Source organism: Coloeus monedula (genome assembly GCF_965178545.1).
Source record: "Coloeus monedula genome assembly, chromosome: 4".
NCBI classification, from domain to species: Eukaryota; Metazoa; Chordata; class Aves; order Passeriformes; family Corvidae; genus Coloeus; species Coloeus monedula.
In genome coordinates this window covers 2,496,405-2,514,319 of record NC_138784.1, presented here as the reverse complement: position 1 = coordinate 2,514,319, position 17,915 = coordinate 2,496,405, and the positions used below count along the sequence as shown (strand labels likewise).

At 46.2% G+C, this 17,915-nt stretch overlaps 1 protein-coding gene across 5 annotated transcripts in view; it reads right to left on the bottom strand.

Moving 5' to 3' along the window:
- Positions 1–3,999: 3,999 nt before the first annotated feature.
- The window catches only part of ADIPOR2 (adiponectin receptor 2), a 45,081-nt gene continuing 31,165 nt past the window's right edge, over positions 4,000–17,915 (bottom strand). For all 5 annotated transcript variants that reach the window (XM_082280764.1, XM_082280765.1, XM_082280766.1 and 2 more), the window contains 6 exons: positions 13,561–13,680; positions 11,533–11,704; positions 10,909–11,095; positions 9,659–9,846; positions 8,246–8,439; positions 4,000–6,748 (listed from right to left, as the gene is read on the bottom strand). In XM_082280764.1, the coding sequence (XP_082136890.1) occupies positions 6,617–6,748; positions 8,246–8,439; positions 9,659–9,846; positions 10,909–11,095; positions 11,533–11,704; positions 13,561–13,680 (993 nt within the window). In that variant the 3' untranslated portion in view covers positions 4,000–6,616. The remainder of the gene's footprint in view (positions 6,749–8,245; positions 8,440–9,658; positions 9,847–10,908; positions 11,096–11,532; positions 11,705–13,560; positions 13,681–17,915) is intronic.

Below are 17,915 nucleotides of genomic sequence, written 5' to 3'. Positions count from 1 at the left end.
CCAACCAGCAGCGGAGCAGCTGTGAGAGGAGCCATCTCTCACTTGCAGCTGAGCAGCATCCTACTGCCATCCTGATACAGCTCCATAGAGCCCAGCTGTCCTCCTGCCCCATCCCATCCGCCCCTGTGAGCACAAACTGGAGCCATCAGGGCTTGTTCTCTTACGGGAAGATGCAATGGGAGAAAATTCCCGAGTGGTGCTCTGCAGCCAGGGGTGTCGAGCAGACCCACATCTGACCGCTGTACAAATCAAGGGCTTCACAAGCCCCAGATTTGCAGCCAAATTCCTCGCAGCCAGGGGGACAGGAGCTGGGAAGGGGCCTGAACTCTCTCCGTGACACTCCTTACAGGCTTCAGAAACACCCCAGTGCAGGCTGAGGTAACCCTGGATCTCCCCCAAACGCTGTGGTGGGCAGGGACACACACCTTGCACAGTGTCACACACGTGCCCTCCCCTGACTCACGGCATGGGACAGAGCAGGCTGGTGGCTACGCCTTCGAGTGTGCCCAGACAGGGATGACTTCATCCTACAAAAGAGTAGGAAAATCAGCCCTGGATTTACAGCAGCTGTTTGCAGTTGGGATTGGCCACAAAAGGAGGCTGGCCTGAGTTGGCTTACACTTAGCAAGAGACTGGCACATCGCAGGCTGGGCATAGCAGTGGCCACGGCCAGGAGCCACAGGCTCCAAGTGTGTTAAGAGGTGTGTGGCCCATCTCTGCCACAGCAAAGGACCAGTACCACGGTTCTGCTTGGTTTCATGCACACCTCAAACTCGGGCTCCTCAGAGTATTTTCCAGGATGCTTTTTCTGCTGAAAAAGCCCAGTGGCACTGTGAGCACAGAAATCCTGGGCTCTCACAAGCCTCTGCTTGCAAGGCAGAGAGCTGAGGGCAGCCTAATGCAGCACATTCTTTTGTGCTAAGCTAAGTCTCAAGAGCAAGCAGAGCACCAAACGCCGTGTGCCAAACACTCCATCACCAGCTGGGCTCCCCCATCCCTCGGCACAGGCTGTTCCCCCACGCCACCTCTGCCTGCCCTTGACAGGAGCCTTTACACCTCCTGTCCCTCGGCCGGCAGTCACTGTCCCTCTGTCACTGTCCCGGGACACCAGCCACAGCCACGCGTGCAGCTCCTCAGCAGCGCCTGCTGCACTCTGGAGTGGCCCCACTCGGACGCCACCAAGCCCGTTTCTGCTGTAAATACCCGCAGGAAATGTCATCAGCCCTTCCTGCTTTGCTTGCTGCTGCTGCTGCCTCCGATTTTGGGAGCCCTGGCACCCCGCCTTTCCCCAGGCAGGCCCCTGCTGGCAGCAGAGCAGGGCTGGGCTCTGAGCCCTGTCTTCAGACCTCTTTGGCTGCGCCGGGGCCCGGCAGCTGCCGCTGTCCTTCGCCCCAGTGCCACCGGGAGCAGAGCCTGCCTTGCGCAGGGATGTGCGCGGGTGCTCCCGCAGCTCTCCTCGAGGAGAGGCTGTGGCCACAGGAGCCGCCAGCCTCACTCGAGGCCACCGTCGCACCAAGGCTTGGCCTCTCTCAGGCAGCAGGGAGAGGGACAGGGAGCTGCCGGGGAAGCCCCGCACCAGCGGCACCGGCCAAAGCCCCCGGCTGCTCCTGCCTGGCTGCCTCGGCCAGCAGCGCCTTCCTTCAGCCCCTGGCAGCGGGGCTGGAGCCTGCTGTCACCTCCTCCTGCCCGCCCCGAGGGACACAATATCGCTTCCAAAGCTGGCAGGAGGCTCCCTGGCAAAGGCAGCAAGGCCAGCCCGGCTGCTCCTGCAGGCAGCGGGATGGCGGAGCTGGGCCAGAGCCAGGGCAGAGCCCCGGGCTGGCCGCCGTGGCCAGGAGCCGGCAGGGAGGTGGTGGCAGCGGCTGCTCCCTCCCGGGAGGGCTGGCTGCCCGTGCCAGCAGCAGATGCCACCCCACAGCCCCCGTCTGCCAGCGCCAGCCCCGCAGCCTGGCCACAGCCACACACAAAACTTGGGTTTGGGGCAGCTCAGCTCCAGCCGGCGCCAAGACAATCCCCAAACCACAGGCACAGGTTGGGCACGGTGAGAGGTGAAAGCAAAGCCAGCCACTGGAACTGGCTGGGGTGACATTTGCCTCTCCAAGGGAAACACACCATTGCTCTGGGAACCCAGCCAGGCCAGTGATGTTCCCATCTCATTTACAACTAGACCAGTTCAGTTTTTGTGCTGTAAAGAGCCTCTGTGCTCAGCGGTGCCAGTAGAGAGATGAAGCTGCTACTAAACAAGATCATGGTGAATCTCCGGCACAAGCATCTCCCAGCTCAGGAACAGCAAAACCTCTGTAGTTTAAACATGAATTTTACTAGAGAAAGGCAAAGGTGAAGCTTCTGGAAGTGCCAGAAAACTTCATCACTATGTGGGTGGTGAGTCACTGGCACAGGTTGCCCAGAGAAGCTGTGGCTGCCCCATCCGTGGAAGTGTTGGAAAGGTGTCCCTGTCCATGGCAGGGGGGTTGGAATGATGTGATCTTTAAGGTCCCTCCCACCCCAAACCATTCTATGACTCTGTAAGATCAAGCTGGCAAGCCAGCTCTGTGCACTCACCCAGGAGCTCTGGGCTCTCAGCCCACCATCCCTGCCCGAGGAACCAACCTTCCAGTGGTGAACACGGGACTGCTCACACTGCAAGGCTCTCACAGCAGCTGCCCAGGTGATGTTGGGCAGTTTCCCCCCCTGCACTTTTCCTTCACTGCTCATTGTTAAAAGAGCTGGAGATGACCAGGTGTGGCATTCTTCATGCTGCCGTGCACTCAAGGCCAGTATTCCTCCTTCAAGAGCAGTATGGACCTAGGAATTACCACACATCCCCTCCAAGGAATCGATCTTCTTAAGCCACTTCATTCAAACCACATTAGTGCTCTGCACTCCTGGAAATCAGCCTGGAGAATTTCAGCTTGGGCATTCCAGGCAGATACAGCAGCACTGTGCAACAGGAGGGTTTGGTTCAAACAAGAACTCAAACAAGAACTTCAAACAAGAGCTTTGATGCCACACAGGAGGCAGGGGTAAAAAAAAGAGAAAAAGAGCTCAGTTTTGCAGGGAAGCCTTTAATAGCTTCAACTAAACCAGTCAGCTCTTCTGTCCTAATCATGTGCTTCATTTATTTCCAGCTCCTTAAAGTTAGGCAGTGGCCTCAGACACTCACCTTGATTGCAGCACTTCAACCCATACTTGGGATACTTGGCAATGAATGAAGCAAGTGATTCTTGGGAGAGGGCAGAGCATGGACACAGCTACACACAGAGGAGGCAGGATATACAATTTTATCCTGACCAGACAACTTTACAACTTTTAAGTATCACTCTGCTTTCTGGAAACAGAATAAACCCAATTCATATTCAAATGCACTTTTAGTGCAATTTGTGTGAAATCTGATACCAACATTCTCCACGTTCCTTGAATTTGCTTTTCATTAAAATAATAACAGCAACAATAATAATAATAATCCCTCCCAAGACATCCATCAAGCTGTCACAGTCATTAACAGGAGCTGTCTCTCTTACCAGTCACTGCTGAACACTCATCTTGAGTGAAGGAACTGGTAAAAAGCACAGCTCAGCTGTGGATACCCAGACCTGGTGTGAGCCAACACAAGAGCAGGATTAGGGGTATCCTTCCCGGGCTTTCCCAGATGTTTGCTGACAGCCAGGGAACAGCAGAAGGCCCCACTGGGCACAGGCTGTTCTGGCCACCACCAGCCCCTCTCCCTCCCCAGTCAAGCCCTACTCATGCCAGCCCCTAAGCCTGCACACCATGAGGAGATGATCAATCCCTTACATGGATACAGGATGGGAGGAGGCATTTCCTCTACACCAGGAATCCAAGCCCAGGCCTCCTGAACTTCTTGAACTTCACCTAAAATTTTGCCCACAACCACCAAAGTCTCCAGCAATGACCCTCTTTCCCCCCCCCAGCTCCTGTTCTTTGCACCCCTGCCCCCTCTTGTCCACACAGTGCAGAAAGACCCAAACTAGACAATAATCCATTTGGTTCTTTTATTAGCAGAAGTTAAGAATACAGCAAGTAATAAGATCCCATCTTATATGGAACCATCACCAGAGCCCCCAGCCATCAAAACCCCAGAATGTGCTTCATTGCTTCCAACAGTAAGCAATTGTTAAAAAGAAATATACTGAACAAGGCCACTATTTAATGGGGAAGGAAAGAAGCTGTAGGTCCTAACTATTCTATGGCAATAACCTGCACACAGAGCAAGCAAGCCTCTGACTGCTGAGAGTAAGGCATTCAGGTGCCAACCTGGGAAGAGTTCTCAGCAAAAGCTACAGAAAAGTGCACAGCTAGGTTGTTTTTATTGGAACACACAAACTTCTTGAACGGAGAGACTGACTGGGTTAAGAATAGCAGGTGGAGTACTGTGTTTTTGTAATAGTTCTGTGCTGTGTAGGACCAGGTTACAATCACCCTTCGAGGAGTGAACGTGGGATGACCCAGGATGGAGACTGCTGCTTCTGCTGGTACTGTTCAGAGGTATCCCAAAGCACCTTCCAGCCAGCTCTGGTTGTGATATGTACCACGCTTCGCTCACACACCAGCCTTGTCTGGGATGCCAGCGCTATTGGCCCTTACATCCAAGGTAATACTGCTCTTTCCTTCATTTAAATACTACAGACCTGGGATCAACTACTTCCAGCCCTGCAGGCATCCAGTGAGGGATCCTACTGAGAACACATCCCTCTAACCTGCAGACTGCTGCAGCACCTCCTTCTGCACTGACCTTGCTCTCAGAGGCTTTACTCCACTCGAGGGGTGAAAAGGCCTTAATACCCACTCAGCTTTAGGAGGCCATTCTGCTTCTACCTGACTCCATTAGACAAAGGAACTCCCCAAAACACACTGTGACATCCAGAGGATGGGAAGATCTTTGCAATCCACCTCTTTATTTTGAAGGATAAAAACTGAAACTTGAGGGAATCTAAAAAAAAAAAAAAACAACAAAACCCAACAACAAAAAAACCGACCCTGCACAACAACCAACCACCCTTTTCCTTCCTTCCCTGTGAAATACTGCATCATGGTGTGAGCTGTTTAACTCATCTGTGAGAGAGGTAATTGCTCTGAATTTCCAGCTAAAGCCTCCAAGCAATACCTGTGCCATAACAAACAAAATGTTCAAGTTTCACCTTACGACTCCAAAGATTCTCCTTCAAGTCTGGCTTCTGACTGGGCTCCAAAGCTCAAGCTACATCAATTACACAGAAGGGTATTTGCCTCCCCTTATATAGGAGGTGTGTCTGCTCCACAGCAATCCAGCTGAACTCTCAGGTCTAGGCTTAAGAAATACCAGCAGTCCCATTGCAAAAGCACAGATGGAAAGCAGACCTAAGGACAAAAAAAAAAAAAAAAAGAAAAAAAGGAAAAAAAGAAAAAGGAGGAACTGCACTGGGCTGGTTAGGGATCTATTCCTCCTAAAAAAAACCCCTCAAACTGCCTTGGCATATGGAGCCTGACACACAGGATGGTGATGCCAGTGTCTGTTAACTGGAGCACACAGCTTCCTCTTTCCAGTCCATCTTAACCCCACCTCTGCTTCCCCTCACATGCTCAACTATTTTCTGACAAGTCTATTACCATCATCCCTCAGACCAAAGCTTGCAAATGGCAACCATCCTCTCCCTGGGGGCCTTTGGGTGTAGGCAGGCACTGATGGAGTTGGACTGTTTGCCATTCATGTGCAGTTATCCCACCACGCTGCAGTTCCTAGGGTGAGACCCAAACCAACCAACTGTAGGATCCATGATCCCAAACTGCCCACTCCACCCGGGCTGGGAAGGCAGCTGTCCCACACATCTGCAGGGAGCAGATGCACCTTCCCAGCTACTGGAGCAAATCCATTTGCTCACACTGTGACCTGAATGACACCATGATTAATCCAGCCTTCACAACCCTCATGTACATGTCCTGAACCTACTCCAGGTGCTGGCCAGGACCCCACATTGCCCAGGGCATGCTGGCCACCAGGAAAATCTACAGGGCCAACGTGCTTCACTCCTGGGAATTTTACCTGGTCCTCCTGCAGTCGTTTGTTTTGTGCAAAATTGAAACAGTGTGTGGTACTTGCATGTTGCATTCTTTACAAAAACCCTTTTCCCCCCACCCATTGTTTAAAACATTTATATAAATTTTATTTAAACAGAAAGTTAGAAATCTTATTTACAATTTGTTTTTCTCCCAAAAGAGCATCTAAAATCAACGCCCAAACCCTCCAAGAGGATATAAATTTAACCTTGACTTTTTTTTTTCTTTTTTTTTTAAAAAAAAAGGAAACTGCTAAGCTATCCCTCCCCAATTCTACAAATAAATATGGCATTGAACAGAAGCCGATTTGGAAAGGGTCCTCTGTAGCTCAATCTGTAGATCCCAAGAATAAATTAGGTTTTCAGAATTTCCTGGTCTTCAAATTGATTTATTCCATTGCTTGAGGTATAGAATTTATCTTGGTTAGTCAGAATCCCCATGAAGCTCCATGCCTCATCAGCTGAAACTTGGATTCTTCTTAGGTATTCCTTTTGCTGAGCCTGGATGCTTGGCCCGTGCCGGCGGCTCTCTTTTGGTTGTGACCTTGGGCTGAAGGCTGCTCCTACTGCATCCCCTCCTCCTCTGTGCAGCCCCCTCCGACCGTGAAGCGGAACTCCTGCAGGTTGGAGACTCCGTGGAAGTGCACGAAAGCGCCAGCCACGACGAACACGTGGAACAGCTGATGGGAGTGGAACTGCGGGGAGGAAACGCTTCTGTTCAGCCCCGGGGCCCCCTGGCCCTCAGCAACCCCACATTCAGCTGAAGTACACAGTAACACAGAGCAGTGCCTCACACCACAGGCTGCAGAGCTCTCCAAGCTGTGTGTTAAAGCCCACCCCTCTACTGTCTTCAGCAAAATAATCCAATTCTCCGCACACACACATCCCCCCCTTCCCTTCAGAGTCACCTGAACCAGCTGGTCAACCCAAAATTGTGCAACACAAGTGCTGTAACTCATCTTTGCAAAGGGACAAGGATCATTTCAGAACCCTAGGCAAAAGGCTTAAGCAGGACACTTTCAAAATTAGTTCCTCCACAAGACACAATGGTGGTTTATGGATAAAAAGGGTCCTCTCCTACAGATAACAGGTACAAACTCTGCTCTGGTCACAGGTGTAAGTTTTACCAAGTGGATTCTGCATGCTGGTATTTTATTTCTCTACCACCAAGAAACAGAACAGAGAAACGTGGCGTTATAGTAAAACCTAGAAACAACTGGATGTTCTGAATGAATGCCCAGGATGTCACTGACTGGAGCAGAGCAGAATGAAATCCGTGAGGGAGCTACATGACAAAGCATGCCTTGTCTGAGGAAAGCCATACCACTGTGGATAATGCTCCTGAAATATTCCTACAAATGTGTATTTGCAGGCTTCATGGGAACCTTGGAAAAGAGCTGGTGGTGCACCAGTGCTTTTGCAGCTTAGCTCATTGTAGTTACAATGCTTTGGCCACTTAAACAAACCAAGCAAACTGGTGCTGTGCAAAAGCCAAACAACCAGGCCTCACTCTCACTTCTAGTCTTCTTTAGGGGTCTTAAACAATCCTAAGTGCAAGTACAGTGGCCTTCCAAAGGTACACTTCCCCTCTACTCTTGCTCCACCCAACTCCTTTCCTTACACTTCCTCAGGTATTTCTCCTCAAGCCTTCATTGATGCTTTCCCTCATACCAAGTTTCCCCCACCACCCACTTGCTCACCCCACCTTCCCTTCTTCTGGGCCAGGGATCCCCCCAAAGCCTACCACCTCTGTCCAGCATTTTCACTGGCTATAACAAGATGAGGAGCCAGACAGGGGAAGATCCCAGAGAACACACTGAACACCACTGAAATAACCATGCACTGCTCTGCACAGAAGCAAGGTAAAGACGTGTCTTTGTAGGATCCTCAACACACACACACAAAAATGTTTGCAGAATCCCTTGCCCATCTGTTAAAGCTCTCCAGAACTGTGCTGAGGTGAATCTGCACACCAGCAGTTACCTCAGACCAGCCAGGTTGTGACAACTTGGGAAGAGAGGCACCAGCTAAGGCAGGCTCAGAGAGCCCAGTGGTTTGGCCCCTGAAGACCTATTGCTCCTGGTGCAGCAGTTTGATACTTGCAATAAGAAAACATTGACACAACATCCTTCAGGCTCAAGGGGAACCAGCTTTCAAATTGGTCTCCTCATCCAGTCACTCAGTAGACTCACCCAGATGTCACACTTGCCAGGGAAGAATCTCTCCGGGATGCGGGCAGCATATAGTGCAGCACCAGTGATGTACAGGCATGCCATGAGTGCCAGCCAGCCTATCTGCCCCATTGTGGCTGCTTTCAGGAGCCCCTCAGAGATGACAAAGTGCAGAGTGGGAATTACCCCACTAAGACCCAGACCTAGAAATACTCCTGGGAGGTAAAGAAAATGCGGGAGAGTCAGGTTTGAACACATTGGCGGTAAAGGGAGACAATGAAAACACAAAAGCTACGGAAGGAAAACTCAGTATTTGCCAAAGCAGCAGAGAGGTGACAGCTCTTGAAGCTGGAGGTCCCCAGAAGAGATTTATTGGAAAGGAAGCTAAAGAATGCACAAACTTCCTTCATCTACCAGAAGCTACTCAGTTATGTGTTCCAGCAGATAGCTGGAATATTTCATTTTCTGATCGTGCCTGCCAGCTCCAGTGTACGTGAGGCCAGTTCCTGCTCTCGGCCTGTAGAGGGAACTGACACCACACAGACTGTGCCTCACTTCACCACAACCGCTCAAGAGCAAGACAAGGAGACACAACAAAGAGATTGTTTATCATATTCTGCACAAGCAGTCCTAGGAAACAGAAAAGCAGCATCTGTGCTCATCTGATCTGCCATATAAGAGAACACTGTTCATTTGTTTAGAGTTTAGCAGCAAGGACGGAAAACTTGTAAAAACAGTGGGCATGGGGGGAATATTCCTGTCCCATAGAGAGATTTTAAGTTTGGAAAGCTGAACGCTCTGAAGGTACCCATAACTTGTCCAGGAAATCTAGATTTACTGTAGACAGCATGTGCAGGTTAAGAAATGAGAAATATTACTATTCAACCCAGCTGTGTGCACAGTCCACAGCTACCCCCTAAAGCTCTCTTTCTTCCTACCTCGAAATGTGAAACCAAATCTGATTTTGTTCTTTTGATGATGTGAAGAGAAAAACAGTCTTTATCTTAGCTCTGTGTTTTATCCAGGCAAATCATTCAGATTAATTCAATCATTCAATGATTTGCTGGTGTCTGAGTCTAGTGTTACAAAAAAAGGACAAGCACTGCAAGTACACATACACACACCAAGCAGTCAGTCGTTTTTTGAGAGAGCAAAGTTGCTAGATGCAGCTAGAAATTCTTTGCACCACCTTTCCTACTGCATGTGTTACTGTCCATTTCAGGAATGCACTTCCAGGACTTGCACCAGCCCTTATCTGTGCATCCAGTTGGGTACAATAAATACTGAAAGAAAAGCCATCAAGCTCCCAATCCAAGAATATCAAGTGTCTATAAAATTAGGCTCTCTTAAGTCTTCCCAAGGTGGTTTTTCCAAGTGACAAGCAGGAAGCAGGAAAGGAAGTCAAGAAGTAAAACAGTTAACTTCAGGTCTTACCTGCCCTTACACCCCGGTATTCAGGGGTGGCAAACATGTCCCATTGTGAGACAATTATGGCTGCAATGCCCAGGACACAAATCACAATCAAGTAGATGAAGCAAGGCTGAGGGTTGCAATAGAAGGAGTAGTACAGCCATGGTACAAAGCTGCCCATTATGAGGAGTGCAATGCCAGAATAATCCAGCCTAGAAGAAAACAAAAATCAGTGTCATAAGAAATGGGAACCTTTGGAAGTCCTCACACCCACACACTCTTCTTTAGTGGACCAGCTGTCTACTTCTCACTGCAACTAAATTACTCTCACTATTGCAGCCTAGGTCCTGATGGCAACTCTTCCACCTACAGTAATGGATTACCTTGACACACAGCCAGTAAGGCCATTTTTGAGACAGTCATCAGCAATACCTTCAGCAGCCTTTAGACCAAAGCTTTCTGAGGAAAACTCACATTTGAGTTTCAGAAGAGGAAAAAAGCAGCGCAAGAGCCCTCTGAAGACAGGGCACACAGTATGTTCTGAGAACACAGCCAAGGCAAGCACTTCAGTATCTGACATGTGTGAGTTAGTTGGGCATCAGCTTCAGTGACCACAGTGGAATAATGTTGCAATTTTTCAACCATGCTGGTTTTTTGTACACAAGTATAAAAAAAGAAATCCACAGCCACCGCTTTTTACCACACCCTGACAAAATACTCCTGCAAAAGTTGATGGAGCTAATTTTTCAGCAGAGGATTTTAACTGCTGGGCTACCTTAGAGGTGGTCTTGCAGATTACAGAATCCTGGGTTGCACAGTCTTAGGAAATATGAGATATTCAGCAGCCAGCCAAAAAAGAACGTGCAGTAAAACCAAAAGACCAAGACATCTTGATACACTGTGAAACTGTCTTACATAAGTTTAAGGTTCAAAGTTAGTCACAACGGCTGAAACGACAAGAAGTAACGGTGGCACTAAAAATTCAAAGTCCTGCAACTAAGCTCGAGGCGTATTACTTACAGCAGCAAGATGCAAGCACAAGCCTGCCAAACAGCAGAAAATGATGGAGTTTTAAGACTCAAATGACAGCACAAAAACTCACGCTGAAACAAACTATAATTAGAAGAAGCTGCATTAAATCTCTGCTCAACTCTGTTCCAAAGTACATGCAGTCATGAAATGAACAACTCCCACACTAGGGCTCCAGGCACAAATCCCAGCCCTGTTTTCCCACCTGTTTCCTATTTGGCCTACCCTGTTCTCTAGGCACTTACTTGGAGAAGAGCCGGGAAACACCTTCTGAGTGGCAATAAACCGTGTGGAAGAGCCATGAGAAGGAGAGGCAGAGTATGGCTCCCAAGAAGAACAATCCAACAACCACTTTCTCCTGCACAGGTGCTACGAAGGACATGTTTGGCCGGAACATGTAGAAGATTCCCAGACAAAGGAAGAACACACATCCTGAAAAACAGCAAGGCAGAGAGGTGTCAAGTTCATACTGAAAGCTTTTCTGTCTAAAAGCATCACCACTTCCCTTCAAGGCTCTCACAAGTTGAAACCACTCAGAGAAGCTGCAACTTAAGCGTGTTCCTGTGGCAAGAAATGGGATCCCAATTAACACCTACACACTTGGGAAAAGAAGGATCTACCAGTAATTTATCAACTATTAGGAAATGTTTATAGCATCTGTTTGTATGGTATGCCACGATTAAGGAAGTCCCATCCAACTCTGGCAGGATAAAATTAGGAGAGGTATACCAAGATGCTAATTTAACAGGTTACTAGTGGAATGATAATGCTGACCAAACCACAGCCCTTTCTGCCTTGCTCTCTTTTCTTTGAGAGCAATGAAACCACTGGGTTAGATTTAGCATTAGATTAAAGCAAGCTGAGAATACCTAGGAGATGTGTCCAGATGTTGCCAGTCTCTGTGTGTATTCTGAAGATGCTCTTGAAACAAGCCCGGAAGGAAGGCATGGGTGGTCTGTGTCCATGCAGCAGGTAGTCATTGTCCTTTAGCCAGTCAGGCAGAACATCGTGGGGAATGACTCTCCATCGGCCCTCCCACACCTAGGGGTTGAAAGATTTTAGTGAAATGCAGGGAATGGAGTTCCATCAGTGCACGGAAATAGTCAGAAAACCCGTATTAGTAAAAGTGCTGGAGTTAACCTATGAGTACAGAGAACAAAAGAGAGCTGATGGGATGTCTCTGGGGAAAAGGCTTTACACTGGAAATACCATGCTAAAGTCACTGTTCCCTGTTCAAAACTGTGTCATTATGAACTGCATCATCAGAGAAAGAAATACTTCAGCATTTCATAGGACAGGAAGGCTACTGAACTTTTTTACTGTTAATGAAGGGAAAACATCTAATTCACTTCCATGTTCTGTTATTTTACAGGTATTCTTTTCCATTTAATTGAAGAAGCCTGCAAGAACTGAATAAGTTCTCTCCCATACGTAAGTAAGCCTGTTCCTCCACCACAAGCCAACCTGACTGTCTGCTAGCATTTGGGGCAGGCTAGTAAAAGCAGCTACCCATCAGCACTAACAGGGACCAGAAAAATGTGAAAGGGCGAGAGCCCAGCAAGAAGAGTCCAACCCTTTCTTCAGGTTGGCTAAAAAATGCTCCCAGGCTCACAAAACAAATGGTGACAGAGCAGTTAAGGCAACAGACTCGTGACTCTCAATTCCACAGGACTTCTTCTTGAAAGGGAGAGAGGGCTTTGTGCACAGAGCTATTCTTGCAGCTGGCTCCACAGGAAATAAGTGTGCACAGATGTTCCCAGCACTGCTTCAGTAACACAAGACACATGGAGGCTTCAGTCTGGCAGCACTGCCAAGGACAGGGGTGGCAGGGAACTGCTTTATGTACCGGGGGTGTTTCTGCAGGGTTCCTTGGATCTGCCGGCTGGCTAGAGTTACAGGAGCAAGGCTGAAGGTTCCTGAAACACTAAGTTTAAAAAGCTACATTCTTATTTCAGTTTCAACAACAAGAGCCCAGAGTTTTTAAATCAATTCTCCACACTCGTGCATGGAAGCAAAACAAAACCATTCAGAATAACCAGCCCAGTTAAAGACTGGGTTCTTAAATACATTAAACAAGGAAATAACTGGTTTAGTTCATGAACAAAAAATGTGAATTGAGGTAGAAACAGAAGGAGGGAATTCAATTTACACAATCCACCCTACAAAACATTTTAAAATAAGAGGCAAAGATGCATAGTAAAAAAAAATAACCAACAAAAGCAAAAAAACCCCCAAAACGACCCGTACACAAAAGACCACCAAGTAACTAGGGTCCCTCTGTAAAACATCAAAAATAGTTCATAAACCCAGCAGGAACCAGTGTATAAAGGGGCAGCATTCCTTTCAGCAAGAGAGGAGGGCCAGAGACTGACACAGCCCAGTGGCTCTAAAAAGTAGCAAAAATTGAGCCAAGGTCAACACTTACAAAATCTACAATGGATTTACTTACGTATGGTTTCAATACAGTATTGTTTTCAAGTCAGGGACAAAGCTTATTCTACAATAGATGCAAATGGTGCTGGAAAAGCAAAATATTTGCAAATCTGAAAAAATCTGGACAAATGACCTTGTACATCAAAGTGCCTCTAACCAGAAGGCTTTTATTCTGCTTTGCACTCACAGGTGTTTCTCAAGGGACACACCTGAGTTGCATGATCAGCTCTGGAGTCTCAGTTGTAAATCCCTATTGTTCCACGCTCTACACTTTAATCCTGTATGACAGACAGAAGCTGAGGAAGTGTACTATTGCCAGCTAGAACACAAGATGCCCATCTGGGGACAGTGAGAACCTCCTCTCCCTCACATCAGTAGTGCAGTCGCTCCAATGGAGGGAGCTGCTGCCCACTGGAGCTTCCTAGAAAAAGGAAATTACTTCAGCAGTTTCCACGTGCCCTTACCTTACACACAAACTCCTCCATTCTCTCCATAGCATGGTGGGCTTGTAGAAGAGGTGACATACCCATAAAACCTTCATCTTCTTGAGGTGGCTCATCATTGTGTTTATTATCCTCAGAACACTGGAGGGAAAAAACAAAGAAAATGCTTTCTAGAAAGACAGAGAAAGGTGATGTTGTTTTCCATATAGAACTATGATTTGAGGTCCTGGCAAATAAAGAAGTCTTTCCATGTACAGCACTGAGAAAAGAATTCAAAAGAACAAGCAAAAAAATGATTACATTCTTAGGTATCTGAGAACAACTCACATGTCTAATCCATTCTGCATATGTTTCCAGCAGGTTTGGAAGCAAGCAGTGCTCCTCTAAGTCATGCTTCATTAAATCCCAGGTATGGAGTCTGAGGCTTGCAGCATACCCACCTCTAGGGAAGGATTACTCCCTATTTTATGTTTCAATGTCACTGTGCTGGTGTTAATGCCTCTATAATGTATCTGGCATTTTAGGGTAATAAAAGGTAAGTCAAGGAGAGGAATCCATTTACCTTGTTAGAAATGTTTCACCTCAATTTTCAGTCCAAATCCAAAAACCTATTCTGTTTAACTGACACTTCTGTTCAGCTTGTAATCCAGCACTGGAATTTACTCATTTGTTTGATTTTTCAAGGTATTTCAGAAACTACTATGAAACTTCTGCCAGTTAGACAAAGGCAAATTATCAGAGAAAAGCAGCAACAGGGATCAGAGTTTTAAGCAAAGTTCAAATATAGAGAAACATCCATCTCCTCCAGGTGTACCAAGAGAATTATGAAAAGGAAAACTAAAATGATCTCCTGAGCTGGGATATCAGGCTGGTACACATCATTAATAACAGGAACAACATTTGGTAGTTTTCTGCTCTATCATGACTTATCACATCATCTGCATATTATGATACACTCTAGCTTCCCATGCAGGAGAGATGCAGGGAGCCATGGAAGTTCTACATTCCTGTTTGCTTCCTGCAATGCTCATGGCCCATCAGAGACTCCGTTCAACACTTCAGCTTCCAAAGAAAACAAATGGGAGGAAGCTGGGAAAGAGAGAAGGAGCTTCAGACTCAATGCAGAGAGCTGCCACGCACCCCGTGACCAAGCCAAGAAAGCTCCACAGCCAGCAGAGAGGGAGACTGGCCTCCTCCACATTTCCCAGAACACTTCTTCCCTCCTATTCCCGTATCAAGGTTAACAGCTTTCAAATCAAGATGATGTATCAATAACACCATCCAAAGTGGCTGAGAATATAGTATATAACCTCACTTACTTTATCTACAAATTATTATCAGTAATGCAGATTAATGCCCTGAATGTTCAAGCCAGGGATAGGAGCTGGCTGTGCATTTGTCCCACATTACAGCTCTCTCCTTAGTGTAAAGCCTTATTAACTGCTTCTGCCAAGTTAACTCAATGAGCTGCTTCAAATTTTAATTTTTGAATAAAAAAGGAGACTTCTTCTAGCCTACAGTGAGCTATCCAGAGTCTTCAATATTTTTGGGGTTTTCATAGAGAAATGACATGCTAATACCTGCTTTTGTACCCAAGGCTTGCTGCAGTCACTGAAGCTTCATCTTTCAAAGAGGTCCCATCAATCAGTTCTTGACCCAATTTTGCTTGCCCAGAATGCAATTTCTGGTATGTAATACACAGTATATACATCCTTCAAGTTTTACATATGACCTCACATTTGTCCACACTAGGAAAACTTGATTGTATAAACAAAACTCTGTGGATAACCCATGTCCCTTGTACTGTCTGCTCACCTTCATTTATCATTCCAGTGAACATCCCCTCTGAACAATCTCTCGTATTTTACAGCAACAATTGATATATTGACCAGCTCTAAGCAGATTCTCCAGCAGAATAAGACAGTATTAAATACACTCACTCTGTGTAGGCAATCCCACTAGTTCTACTCAGAAAGGCACCAGCAAGATGCAAACAGGTTTAATATCCTTCTAAAACAGGCACAATTTCTGTTAGGCATTGGAATTTTTTAAAAATTTGGTTTCATTCTGACTCAACAACATTTACTGACATTATTTCTCACACTGTCAATTTTACTGGCTTTTTCTACTAATGGAGCTCTCTAGGATTCTCAGTTTTCAGTATCATAAATAATTAACTCAAGGTCATAGAAACACAGAATGGTTTGGGTTAGAAGGCAGCTTTAAAGATCAACTAGCCTAAGTCCCCTGCTGTGGAGGTCTGGATAAGATGCTCATGACAGTCTGCACAATTTAGCACCCAAAGAAACCTTTGGTTTCCAAGAGCATGCTTTATGGAAAAGCAAGGCTGGCATTTAGGTTCCAGTGAGTTTGACAGAGGAAGCACTGCTATGCCTTTCAGCTGCTCTAGAATTGCCTCCCCCAGCAGCACACAGTAACCAGCTCAAATGGGGTGAACAAGTTAGTCATCCTCAACTTACACAACTGGGTGGACTGAAGGAAAAAGGTCCCTTACAGAATCAAAGCCTGTATTCATTGCGGTCAGCCCAGTGACTCAAAGCCAAAAAATGTTCATTTCCCCCTCTGCACATACTCCCATTTCTAGAATGATGGGAAGGCTTAAATTTGAACAGACTGTAAAGCTTGAAGAGCACAGCTATTTCTGAACTAGTCCAAAATCTTTGCATTTTGGCCACGTGCCTACAAACAAATCATTACTGAGCTTCTTTTGGTGATAAAAGGAATTCATATCATATACACAGTCCAGATTACTGCCAAAAAATGGAATTGATTTTACTATCTCCTTCCTGCCATTAAACTGCAAAATTAGCATTCAAGGGAAAAAAACTAAAGCTCAGCTTCTTAGTCCTTTTCTTGCTAAGAAGGCAAAATGAGGCCTGTTCTGGAACATCCATCCTCCCTTGACTCCCTCCTGTACCGTCTCATTGGGAAGAACAGTAAACTGTGTCTGTTGGAAGCCAGAAATCCACAGGGGAGGGCAACACCAACACCAGTTTTCACTTGGAAATCTGAAGGAGTCTACTGACCTTCAGTTCTTAAGGCAATAACTGAAAGGAAAAAATAGCACTCTTCTGCTCCGAAGGTAACACTTCCACTGTGACAAGTTCCTTCATATCTTAGGACTCACCTATTTTCTCCTCTTTGGCTGATTGTATCAGAAATTCAAGACTACTTCTAGACCATAACAACACAAGCAGGCACATTCTTTTAGGACCCATTTTCAACTATTTCTAAGTCCTGCCCACAGAATCACATTTTAAAATCAGAAACATATTGGGTAAATAGTATCACTTGTCTAAGACCACAAAGGAAGTGAGAGCCCAGAAGAAAACTCTGATACTCCCACTTTTAATGAGCTATGGTATATCCTGAATTAAATGCTTCAAGAATAACTTTTGCCTTTCTAGTTCCTAGACCATAGGCCAAAGGGATGTTCCAGCTGTTCTTTTACATCATCTAATTTACTCAACTTCTTTTAAAGCATCCCAGGTTTGACTAAATAATTCTGTGAAGTCTTCAGAGCATTTTAGAGTACCTTTAAAAAATCCCCCTCGTTTGTAACAAGCAAACTTGTTACAATCCTCAGCTGTCACTCTTCTACTGCACACATGCAGCAATGCATACAATCAGTCTTTCACATTAATCAGAAATCATGGCTTCTGGGTACTTACACTCTAAAAGGTCTGGACACTTAATTCTATGGAAATGCCAAGCAATCATTCCAACTTTAATCCTACTGCCTTTGCAAATTCCCAAAGTGTTAAAGCTACCAAAAACCAGCACAGGTACCTAATGAGATGGAAATTATCCAACAGATGTATAAGTACAATCTGAGTTGAGTAACGGTACCAGAGAATCAAACAAATCTGAAGGACAAGTGAAAATATCCAGAGGAACCAGCTTTACTGGTTTATCCATATTCACTTTATTTTGTCAAGTGTTACAGTTTCTTTTGTGATAACAGTGACAGACAAGAATGTAGAAGAAAAAGGTAGAGATCAGACTTAATTATATCACTTTGTAAGAGAACCAGGCAACACACTTCCAGGGACAGATCATCATCTAAACAAGAATTTCAGAGCATGTTTTGGTAGGGATCAAAGAGGTTTAATACCAAACCCAAGACTTAGAGCACCAGAGCAAACGAAGTGCAAGACACCCTAGAGCTCAATCGCACAGTGCTGATCATGAGAAAAGTTCAACAGTAAAATCTCACTCTTACATAGCAATGGTACAAAAGGTAAAAAAAGGTTTACATTTACTACAAGAATTTCTCATCTGAATGCAGTCCAAAAATGTCAGATCACATAGCCAAAGATCCTGTTACAGAGAAAAGTGCAGTAAAACCTGCTCTA